We start from the raw sequence: 12,150 nt of genomic DNA on the forward strand, positions 1-12,150 counted from the left end.
TAAGGGGAATATTAAAGTAGATACTAACATCAGGAAAAAAAAGGATGAAGAGGGAATCGAAAACCTTGTAGAACTTGGTCCCGAAAGATAGATATACACCTCAGAGGAGGAAGATGTGGGCTATCCTGTGGGGTAGGGTGAACTATATAGGAAGGAAAACCATAGCTCACTTGTAAATCCACCTCCTTGCGTTCTATAAGGTCAGAAGCGCACGAAAGGAACCATGTAGGGGAAGAAGCGACCATGGTAGACTAACAGAAAGGAAGCAAACAAAGGAGAAGGCAGTGATATTCAAAAAGAAGAAGATAGCGTCTCAAACCTCTTTCCCTCTCCCTCAAGGCCTTATACCCAAAAACCCTTAAACAGGAGAGGAAGGAGAACTGGAAAAAGGAAAAACCCGAAAGCATAGGAGTATATAAAATAGTAATATCAGTGGCAGTTCGCGTATAACTTGAGTACAAAAGTGGGTATAAAGAGAAAGAGTATGAATCCAATAAGGAAGAATACCCGGAATCATAACCATCATAAAGAGGTAATGTCATCAAAGGATAGAATCAAATTCAAAAAGAAGGATGAATCCTAAGAAAAAGGTATTAAGTTTGGTAATCTTCCTCGAAAAACGTGACCAGGTTTTTCTCGATATATGCTTGATTGTTAAAGAATCAAAGAAGTATGGAGAAAATCGGTCGGGTACTAGATTGATAAAATAATTTCAGATTATCTATTTGAGTAAAACAATAAACCCGGATAGTCATACCGGACCGGACGAGATTAAGTTAAGTATAAGGCATCAGTCGATATGTTCTCGCCTAAGGGTATATCGACCAGGTATAAAAATCAATTAATATCGAAAATAGCATATTATAAAGTACCATGTTATATCGAACGGGACTCGGTTAGAAACTACCAGACGGGACTTGTAAGCATAAGTATGAATCGGTCGATTATGATAGATCGACCGAGATAAATGATATTATAATATATTGATTAAGGATTTATAATGGCAAGCCAGGTGACAGTCGCCATAATGAATCAGATGAAATTTAGTTAAGTATAATGCACCAGATGATGTTCATAAACACAAGTATAAATGTCGTTATAATAAACCGAAGGATATTAATAATATTACGATAGGTCGCACTAAATCGGACAGGACTTAGTTAACTACAAAGTACCGGACGATATTTGTAAACACAAGTATAAATCGGCCGGTCACGATAGATCGACCGAGATGGAGGACATTGTAGTATATTAAGTGAGGTTTTATAGTGGCAAGCCCAGCAACATTTGACATACTTAGATAAAACAAGCAACCACCGTGAATGAAAAAGAGTAGATTTAGTAATAAGAATAGAAATTTAACTTTACATAACCAAACCAGATTGTCATCACGAATTCTAGTTAACTTTACAATAATCTAGATTCGAGTAAAGAAATTACTCTAAAGTTAACTGAGGAAATAGATCAGCGGGCCTATTATCAAGAAGTTTACGTCGGTTCAAGAAGTTAGGAGGGGGATCACGAGATAAGAAGTCTTCTTCTCGCAATTGCTTCACCGCTCCTTCAGCATCGGCATTGTAGGCTGCCAAAATAGACTTTACGATGGGCCTATTGAACTCAGGAGAGTGGATCAAGACGGTAGCTCACTCCTTGAAGCGGGTGTCTTCACCAGCCTTGTAGACTACTAGAGCCGTTTGGGAAGTTTTCAGCTCAGCATCTTTGGTGGATGCCTCTGCTTTAGCTGTGTCTAAAGAGGTATTCAAAGAAGCTATTTCATCATCTTTCAGATGCAGAGCCTTGAGTTTATCAGCCAGCGCAGATTCATAATCAGATTCTAGCTTGTTAAGTTCAGCCGTCTGATTCTCTAATTTGGAAGTTAATTCCTTGTTGAGATCCGTAGCTGATTTGAATTGCGATTGAAGACTCTCAATTTGAGATTCATATTATCTCTTGGACTCTTCTGAAACTCTAGCAGAAGACATCTCAGCAACTTGCTGCTTCAATTTCTTGTTCTCGTTATACAAGTGATGCATCAGCCGAGACAGACCCATGTTTGCTAGCCATCGCTGGAAACATAATAAAGGGTCACAGAATAATCAGAGATAAATAATAAATAAACATTCATAAACATACCCAGGTTTCCTTGTAAGAGAATTGATCGATTGTCTCAGGGGTGGTAAGCTCCTCAAAGAGAGGATGAATTTCCTCCCAAGTATTAGCAAAAGAACCCCCCAACAAGATAGGGAGGATGGGAATGGCAGAAGAACCCACAGAAAAAGAAGAAGTTGGAATAGAAGGGGGAGTGAAGACCAGATAAGAAGAAGGTGAGGAAGGCAAATATCCAGATTTTGGAATAGACAGGGGAAAAGTGAAAGAAGTGCCACTAGGATCAGTGGTATTAGAGGAAGGCGAAGAAGAGAAAACAAGAGAAGGATAAAGGTCAGCCAAAGTGGGCTCAGCAGAGGGAAGATCAGCAGAAGCAAAGTCTTCTGAGAGCAATTCCTCGGCGGAAAGGATGAGTCTCCTTTTGGGAGGAGGAGCCCTAGTGAGTTTGCGCCCCGGGAGTTTGCCAGGAGCAACTTCAGCTATTGATTTACCGGAGCTCACAGGAGATGTAACCTCAATGATAGGAAGGGGAGTGGCTGCTGAAGGAGCAACAACCACTGGTGAAGAAATTGTCGGCAAAGAAATAGCAGGAGTTTCTGCAGGAAGGCCTTCGAGAACCTCAGGAACCGCCTGAGAGCTGGATACTTCAACCAGGGGAACCGGATCTTCGATTGGAGGTGGCGGAGTAATGGCAGCAAGAAGTTCTTGCTCTTTTGCGCGAAGTGTGCCGTCTTTTAGACGCAGTTCTTCATCGATTAAAGCAGAATAAAAATTGTTCACTATATAGAGGGAAGAAAATGTTTTAGTTAGTAAAAATCAATGAGGAAGAAGCAGAATTTTACCTAAAGAGCCTTGTGTATTGGGCTTGATGTAACAACCCAAATTTCCTTATTATGAGTCCTGATAGTGCTTGAAAATATTTAGAAATGCTTTGGAAATATTCTAGAGGTTTTTAGAAATTTTTAGAGTATTTTTATGTAATTTTCGGAGTTCGTTTGGTAAAAATACCAAACGAACTCTGAAAATTGCATAAAAATACTCTAAAAATTTCTAAAAACCTCTAGAATATTTCTAAAGAATTTATAAATATTTTCAAGTACTATCAGGACTCGTAATGAGGAAATTTGAGTTGTTACAATTCCCCATACCTTATAAAAAGTTCGTCCTCGAACTTAAAATAATTCTGGATATTTTTGTCTCATGCTGTCCTCACGCTCCCAAGTAACTTCCTTGTGCCTCTGGTTCTGCCAGATGACCTTCACTAGTGGTATTTCTTTGTTCCTTAGTCTTAACTTCTCTGTCCACTATCTATGTAGGTCTGCTCTCATAGCTAAGATCCTCCTGAATCTGCACTGACTGAGGTTGAATCACTTGGCTAGGGTCGTGAAGGCACTTTTTTAGCATGAGACATGAAATACGTTGTGTATTGCTGACATGTCTTGTGGTAAGTCCAACTTGTAAGCTACTTTCCCAATCCTCTATGTGATCAGGTAAGGCCCTATATAGCGGGGACTTAACTTGCCCTTTTTACCAAATCTCATTACTCCCTTCATAGGAGCAACTTTGAGAAAGACTGAATCCCCTACTTGGAATTCAAGTGGTCTACGGCGTGCGTCAGCATAACTTTTCTGCCTACTCTGGGCAGTCTCAATTCTCTATCTGATCTTCTGGATAGCCTGAGTGGTTTCATCTATCATTTCAGTTTGCCTGCCTAGTTCTGATTCCATCTCTTTTCTTTTTCCAATCTCTGACCAGCATATAGGTGATCTACACTTTCGGCCATACAGTGCTTCATACGGTGCCATCTTGATAGTGGCCTGGTAGCTATTGTTGTTGGCGAATTCTGCTAAATACAGATACCTGCACCAACTGCCCTTAAAATCCAATGCACAAGCCCTGAGCATGTCTTCTAAAATCTGATTCACTCATTCTGTCTGTCCATCAATCTAGGGATGGAAGGCTGTGCTGAACTTGAGTTTGGTGCCTAATGCATTCTGAACACACTCCCAAAAATGAGAGGTGAAGCGCCCATCCCTATCAGAAACAATCGACTTCGGGACTCCATGAAGTCTTATCACTTCCTTAACATATAGCTGTGCCAACTACTCTATAGAGTGGGACACCTTGATGGCTAGAAAATGGGCAGACTTGGTCAATCTGTCCACTATTACCCATATCACATCATATCCATTAGTAGTTCGTGGAAGACTTGTTATAAAGTCCATGGATATTTCTTCCCATTTCCACTTTGGTATTGGAAGGGGTTATAGGACTCCTCCTGGTCTTTGGTGCTCTGCTTTGACCCTCTGGCATGTCAGGCAGGTACTGACATATTTTGCAACATCTCTCTTGAGTCCAGACCACAAGAATCACTGCTTCAAATCTTGATACATCTTGGTGCACTACAAGAATTTTTGCATTCAACAACACCCAATAGACAACGCTTTTTAATAAAAACGTTGTCGTTCTTTGTTTTACAACGCTTTTAGTGAAAAGCGTTGTCTATGGTATTTACTTTTTACTAAAGACAACGGTTTTTAATGAAGTGTTGTCTTTAGTGTTGTTGTTTATGGTCAAAGACAACATTTTTTTAAAAAACGTTTTTTAAAGTGTTGTGTATGTTTCCCCTAAACTCACTTAAAATAAATTCGCAGCCCTCGCTTTGCTAAACTCTAAACCCTCAACGCGCGCGCGCCTTCTCCTCACCACTCCTCTCCACGAGTTCTCCTCTCCACTCCTCTCCACGAGTGCCTTCTCCTCTCCTTCTCCTCTCCACGAGTGCCTTCTCCTCTCCTTCTCCTCTCCACGAGCGCCTTCTCCTCTCCACGAGCGCCTTCTCCTCTCCTTGCCGCGTGATCTCCTCTGAACCCTAATCTCGACCCAAACTCCTCATGCAAAACTCCTCACGCCAGCCCAACTCCTCCAAGTCGAGATCCCTAATCTCGCATTTCCCCATCTCCTCAATCAAAGTCAGCTTACCCTTCCTAATCTTCTCACGGCTCCTCAACTCCTCTGAACCCTTCGATCTTAGTTCCTTCCTCGCAGAGCAGATTCGAGAGTAGGAGGAACGGAAGAAAGAAAGGTAAAATTTCTTCCATCCCTCTAGAATAAGATTTTGTTTATTTTTGATTATTTTCCGAACTAGCCATTTTGCCGGATTCATACTGCATCAATTTTCCCCCTCCCTTGATTCCTATGATCTGTTTCTCCATTGACTGATGCTTTAATTTCTAATTCAGTACCCACCTCTGCATGGGATATATATATATATATATATATATATAACTAGAGTGTCATTGAGCTTTCAGTAAGATCGCAGATTGTAACGTTGTTGGTCTGTATTCAGAAAGTTATATGCATTAACTTTTCTGTCCGTGATATTCTTCAGGTTTGCTAACAGTATGCGAAGTGCTTGCTTATCAGAGCATGTGTTGATCTTTTTTAGCAGAGCATTTTTATGTTTACCTGGTAAAAAGGTGAAGCAGCATCACATGAATGAAGGCACAGTCCTAGACTTGATTTTGAAACCTGTGCATGACACTTCACTGGTTTTGCAGTTATATATATGTAGCTGGAGCAAGAGGGGGAATTAGTTCAAGCCATTTTTTTCCCCCTGGAAGGAGAGCCCGGGTGATGCATTAAAGCAGATCAAAAGTTCGTCCGAGTTAATTTTATTACTCTTACTCACTTGCAAAAGGTCCACTGAAAACTTTAGCTTAGATGCCAGATACAAGCTGAACGGTGAGTGTTTTTGTTACTTTCTGAGAATTGTCTGTATCTTATCTCGAAAGCAGGGGCTGCTGAACACTACTTTCTACCACCATTTCCAAAGAACATTAAGCATCGTGGCCTTGATGATTCAAGCTGCAAATCAATTTTTAAGTTTAATTATGAAGATCTCATCGTAATCGGCTTCTTTGGATCTTAATATTCTCGTTCAGCCCATCAAGTGTACACATCCTATGTTTCAATTTGTACACATTATGATTTCATTGACTCATGCCCATCAAGTGTTTGATTAAATGTCTCTTCCATTATATAGATTTTAGTTGATACATTTTCTTTAGTTTAATTCCATGTAATGCTTGTTAGTTTAGTGATTTATGTTCCTATGATGTTTGTTCTTTATTTGAAACTTAGTTTACTTATAAAAGTACATCATATAGGACCATCCAGAATTGAATTAGTGGAGATTTTTCTAAATATTTGTATCAAGGGTCTACACTCTAGTACCATAAGAGCTAATGGACTACTTGATACCGGTAAAATAATTATGGATTTTGTTTCCATAGTTAATATGCGGTTAAATATACTTAGTGATGTTAAATGCAGCATTTTTTTTATCAATTAATATTGAGAGTGAAATTTTAACACGGATTTCTCTGATTGCTATTGCAAATGCATAACATCCATTTTTAACTTATAAAATTTTAAAGGAAATTTGTTTGATTATACATAATTGAATGAAAGTCCTATGCTTCTTTGGTAGTATGTATTGAAGTTGGTTAGCTGTATGATATTAGAGAAAAGGCATTTTTAATCCACGATATAATTCTATGATTATTTATACCTCTGGCCTGTTCATCAAGTCCTTGAGAATCTCAGGTGTTCTGATATCACTAGCAATTAATACATAAATATTTTCATTAATTAGAATATCTTTTAAGGTAGATGCAGATTAGATGAGCCGATTTAATCGATATCGGTTGATAAGTAATGGTTCTATTTTTTTAGGATGAAATCCGATGGGATTAGATATTGGTAGCCTAGCCAGGTGAAGATCTGATGATTGTTGAATCAAATTTTTGTAGCAAATTAAAATTGCAATTAAGGTTAATTAATCTATATCAATGCAATTTTGGTTGCTGCATTGGAATCAATGCAATTTTGGCCCTTCATACATTGGATCGTAATCGGTATAATCCTATGTATTTGCCTAGTTAATTTCCATTGGAATCTTAGTGTTATTGAACCTTACAAGGATGCTATTTACTGCTGGATTCCCTAAGTTGCCGCATTCGCGATGATGATTCAAAATACGTAATGGAAATGTGAGTTCAGATTTCTTTTAGTAAATATTTATTATAATAAAAATCTTATTTAACAAATATTCTTAACGTATGAAGGGCCTTAAAATTGTTTAATTCAACCAAGGGAAGGAAAGGTAGGAAAAATGTTAAGTGGGAAGTAGTTAAGGTATGTGTACTTTTGTTTAACATATATTGTAATGTGTATAATTTTCATTAACAATTTGACTCTAATTACTATATATAGGCTCCTCAATCTCCTCTCCTGCGAAACAATGTGGTTTTTTTGTGATGCGATTTATGAGAGAAATTATTGAAGAAGTTGAGACTATTGAGAGAGATTCGCTGCAATCAATAGTAACATTATTTAGCTTATCTCAAATTATTTGACATAAACTATTTAAAATTGCAAAGTGATCAGTGTTGATTATTTTTTCCATTAACATAAATTGTGTATGCTCACAGTTCACAAAAATAGGGTACTCTCGTGAACAAATTGATGAGGTTCGGTCCGAGTTGGCGGAGTGCATACAAGATCATATTTATGAATAGGTATGGAATGATAGTTGCCATAATTCTATTTAGATTTAAGTTCATGGAATGGTGGTTTTTTTTGGTAATGGAATCATAGTTAATGCCAATTTTTTTGATGCAGTGCATAGTTACCAGATCGACCTTGAGCAGTTGACCCCAAAGAAAAGTTGTCACTGAAGTTTAAAAACTTGTGAAAATTTTTAGTGAATGATGATGTTTTGGAAAAATTGTCACTTAGGTGAAAGGATGTTTTCTGGATTAATATGCAAGTACAAAGCACTGTATTATATGTTATTCTGTAAAGTTCTGTCAGTGTAAATTATCTAGTTTCTTTATCTAGCTTTTGTTCCACTATTGGGTTTGTTTTTCTAATAATTACTCGTGCAGCAAAATACTGAGCAAGAAGCTGTAGATCTTATAATCAGGTAAAGTAGAAAAAGTTAACTACTTCATTATGCTTTCATCTTAGTATTTGTATATTTGATTTGTCTTCTTTGAACCAGCTTCAAGTCAAAAAGCCAGATCCTCTAGATAGCTGTTAAAAATAAGGTATTATTTGGTTTGTCAGTGATCTTAATATTTGGTAATATTTGGTCTTTGATGCTCACGACAGAGTTCCAACGCTGCATGATTACCTTGTTCAAGCAGATTGCTCGCTGCCTCAGTAGCTCGCATTTTCAGGTTTGTTTCATCATTGATATTCCTTCTTTTTAGTGTTCTATATTAAAAGGAAATACTAACTGTCGATGAGATTGTTATCCTCTTGCTTGAACATGAACCAAAGTATATAAATTTGACCTTTTGATCTGAAAGTATAAAAAAAAGTTAATTGGATACTAGTTTTTTATTTTTTTTTTGCAGTTGCATTTGTTGTATTTTCATATGTTTCTCAGTGAACTTCTAAACAATTCTTTTTTCATTAATTTATTAAGGCTTATTATAAGTTTCAGTTTGATGGTGCAAATTGTTTTCTTTTGTAATCCATCTGTTTCTTCTTTGGTTTAGGAAAGTTGAAGTGAATCCCTTGATAGCTGTTTCATAGGTTTGTTCCATTATTTTCCAGTACGTACTGGAATCACTATCAATAGCCCTCAAGGACTGTTTACAACCTTGCAATCAAATTAATTGGACTTATAATCTAATGTATGGTCATCTGGAGCATGAATATTGGAGGATTCATGAATGACTCTTCGGATGATGAATGTATGTCATTTAATATTGGTTCATGTATTTATTTAGATACATCTTGAGTATTCCCTATAAATACCCTATGTATTTAACAATTCAAAGATGAAGAAAATCAGAAGTAGTTGAACACTAACACTTGGACGCCAACATTTTTGAGTTGGCGCCTAGATTTGACCATCTAACAGACACGGCTAAAGGATCAACTTCTATGAACACCCTTAATAACTTATACAGATATTTGTGAACAATTAGGTTGGTGGCTATCATTTATCCTCCCTTTTTGTTGTTTTTTCCATGTACCCAATGCAGCTTTCATTTCAAAGGTTCCAAGCTGATGAACAAGGATGGGTGGACACAATCAAGTCAGTGCGATTTGGAGGAGTTGTCAGGATTAGTACCATGGATTGGCTTGGGTAATCTCAATATTTGCGTCAAACTGTCTTTTGGCCTTCCCTATCATCTGCAGTATCTGAGGTATACTATGCACATTTACCGTGAATTTTCCTTATTGAGCTTGGGCTAGTGACGGTTACGAATGTATTTTATTTCAAGAACCGTATAAGCAAGTGTTCGTGCATCTAGTTTTATAACAATGCACTTCGTATCTTTGATCTAAAAAGCTTCTGAAACAAGTCATCTTCTCCAAGCATGCCCTGGTCAACATGCTAGTCACCTACTGGAGTCATTTCCTCGATGGCACGGATGAATACCTGAAATCCATCCTCTACTCCACCATTCTTTGCCACTCCTCAAGCCGAAACAACTGCAAAGGTAGAGTCAACATCAAGTATTACATTGTGCCTGGCTACAAGAAGACCGGGGCCGCAAAATCCAATAAAGACAGGTCAAACATCAATATATAAACACACTTACGGTATGAAGTGCATAATAAGTGTAGAATACAGATTACAGAACTCTTTGCATAGCACATAAACTAGCATCATTATAGGGGATCCCTTAGAAAAATATTAATGGTAGGAACTTGTTTCATGATGTTCTTAATATTTATTTTTGCTACCAATGTTTGGATTTCTTAACCAGTTCCTTAGTTAACTTTCTCTATTATTGAAACAAAGTTGAGTTATGGAATTCTTACATGAAATAAAAAATATCAAACTTGGCAGTATGTAATGAAGTTATGCTCAATAAAAGAATTAGTTTATATTGGTTTGGTAAATCATGTTAAAATTTTTAAAGAAGTCATCCCTTAATGCAGTTACTTGTGATTTTTCTTGTTGATAGATGTAATTTACATCCAGTCAAAATGTCTCAAAATCTCAAAATCGTTCAATCATATCATTTTGCTACATTTTAGACAAAATAATAATGTGTGATGTCATTCTCTATCTCTCCCTCTCTGGCTTTGGAATGTTTATGATTTAGCTAATAAACCGTTAGACTATGGTTTTTCCCTGATGCTCACAGATTGCAACAGCATGTGCTCTCACAGCCTTTAAGTTGCGTCATCCAATAAAGGTGTACCTTGATCGTAGCACGGATATGGTAATGGTAGGAGGAAGGCATCCAATGAAAATAACCTATTCTGTGGGTTTTAAATCCGATGGAAAGATTACGGCCTTGTACTTGAATTTGTTGGTAAATGCAGGCATATCAGAGGATTATAGTCCACTTATTTCACATGCCATTATAACTTGTCTAAAAAAATACAACTGGGGTGCTCTCGCTTTTGATATTAAACTATGCAAGACGAATCTTACAAGTAAATCATCGATGCGAGCACCAGGGCAGGTACAGGGATCTTACATTGCTGAAGCTATTATTGAGCGTGTAGCATCTTTCCTGTCCTTGGATGTCGATGTTGTGAGAAAAAGAAATTTGCATACATATGAAAGCCTGAAGTTTTTTTATGGAAGTAGCAGTGGAGAAGCTCCGGAATATACTTTACCTGCTATAGTTGATGAGTTGTTTACATCTGCAAGCTACTTCAATCGTCTTGAAATGGTATTGCATTTCAATAGTTGCAACAAATGGAAAAAACGAGGGATTTCTTGGGTACCAATTGTATATGAAGTGGAACCAATGCCAACACCAGGGAAAGTATCCATTCTAAATGATGGTTCAATTGTTGTTGAAGTCGGAGGAATTGAAATAGGCCAGGGACTGTGGACAAAGGTGAAGCAAATGGCTGCATTCGGTCTTGAACAGCTATGGGATGAAGAGAAAAAATATCTTTTGGATAGGGTTAGAATCATTCAAGCAGATACTCTGAGTTTGGTTCAGGGAGGTTTAACTGCTGGAAGCACCAAATCTGAAGCAAGCTGCGAAGCAGTTCGTCTAGCATGCTCTATTCTAGTCAGCAGATTAAAGCCTCTTAAGCAAAGTTTGGAAGAGCAAATGGGATCAATTTCATGGGACACCCTTATTACCCAGGTGTGTAATTACGTCATTAATCAAATGTACTACTGTTTATTTATTGGCAAGAAGCTAAGCTTATTTCTGTAGTCTGTATGTGTTAGCTAGCTTATGCAAGTGAAGGACAGGATAGCTTATATGCATTCACTTTTAGGGATTTCCTGGGCTTTTTTATATTTTGGAAATCAAAGCAGTTACTTCCTTTCATCCATTATGAACTAGTTACCTTACAATATACAGGCAAATTTGCAATATGTGAACTTATCAGCGAGTACATTTTGGGTTGCTGACGATACTTCATCATATCTAAATTATGGGGCTGCTATAAGCGAGGTAACCTCCTTTGTAGATCATTCATATGATTGGCTTGTAATCACATTGCTAGTCTGTTTTCTTGATTTTGAAAATTGTGTGCATTCTAGGTAGAAATTGATGTTCTCACTGGAGCTACTACGATATTGAGAGCAGACCTTACATATGACTGCGGACAGAGCTTGAGTCCTGCCGTGGATCTAGGACAGGTTTTTTTTTTTTCATCTGTCCTATTGATTTTATAATCCTAAATCACAATCAGCCGTATGTTCATATACTTATATCTGAGTGTTTCTGCAGGTTGAAGGGTCTTTTGTTCAAGGAATTGGATTTTTTGTCCTATTGATTTTGTTCAATATATAAAGAAAACTTGTCAGTTACGATATAAACACACTTACGGTATGAATTACATGTATATATAACATTGACATATTATTTAGTACGAGATTTACATGTATGAAAGTTTTCATACAAAATTTCTTGATTGCCTACAACCCCAGGTGTGCTGATGACAAGTTGAAGAAGATGGCTCTAAGAGTGATAGCTGAAAGCCTTTCAGAAGAAGAGATTGTTGGACTTAAAGAAGCAATTCCATGCGATGGACACCAAC

General features: G+C 37.4%; 1 protein-coding gene across 1 annotated transcript; it reads left to right on the forward strand.

Moving 5' to 3' along the window:
• Positions 1 to 6,350: 6,350 nt before the first annotated feature.
• LOC122048276 (indole-3-acetaldehyde oxidase-like) lies at positions 6,351 to 11,903 on the forward strand. Its single transcript, XM_042609867.1, has 5 exons — positions 6,351 to 6,368; positions 10,281 to 11,246; positions 11,469 to 11,561; positions 11,651 to 11,749; positions 11,841 to 11,903. Exons 1-5 carry the CDS (start codon positions 6,351 to 6,353, stop codon positions 11,901 to 11,903), a joined length of 1,239 nt encoding a protein of 412 aa, XP_042465801.1.
• The last annotated feature ends 247 nt before the right edge of the window (positions 11,904 to 12,150 follow it).

Source organism: Zingiber officinale, chromosome 2B (genome assembly GCF_018446385.1).
Source record: "Zingiber officinale cultivar Zhangliang chromosome 2B, Zo_v1.1, whole genome shotgun sequence".
NCBI classification, from domain to species: Eukaryota; Viridiplantae; Streptophyta; class Magnoliopsida; order Zingiberales; family Zingiberaceae; genus Zingiber; species Zingiber officinale.

Excerpts from the sequence above, each read along its gene's own strand:
- LOC122048276 (XM_042609867.1), top strand. Across the intron at positions 11,247-11,468 it reads GGGACACCCTTATTACCCAG|GCAAATTTGCAATATGTGAA; the intron begins GTGTGTAATTAC and ends TACAATATACAG. Across the intron at positions 11,562-11,650 it reads ATGGGGCTGCTATAAGCGAG|GTAGAAATTGATGTTCTCAC; the intron begins GTAACCTCCTTT and ends TGTGCATTCTAG.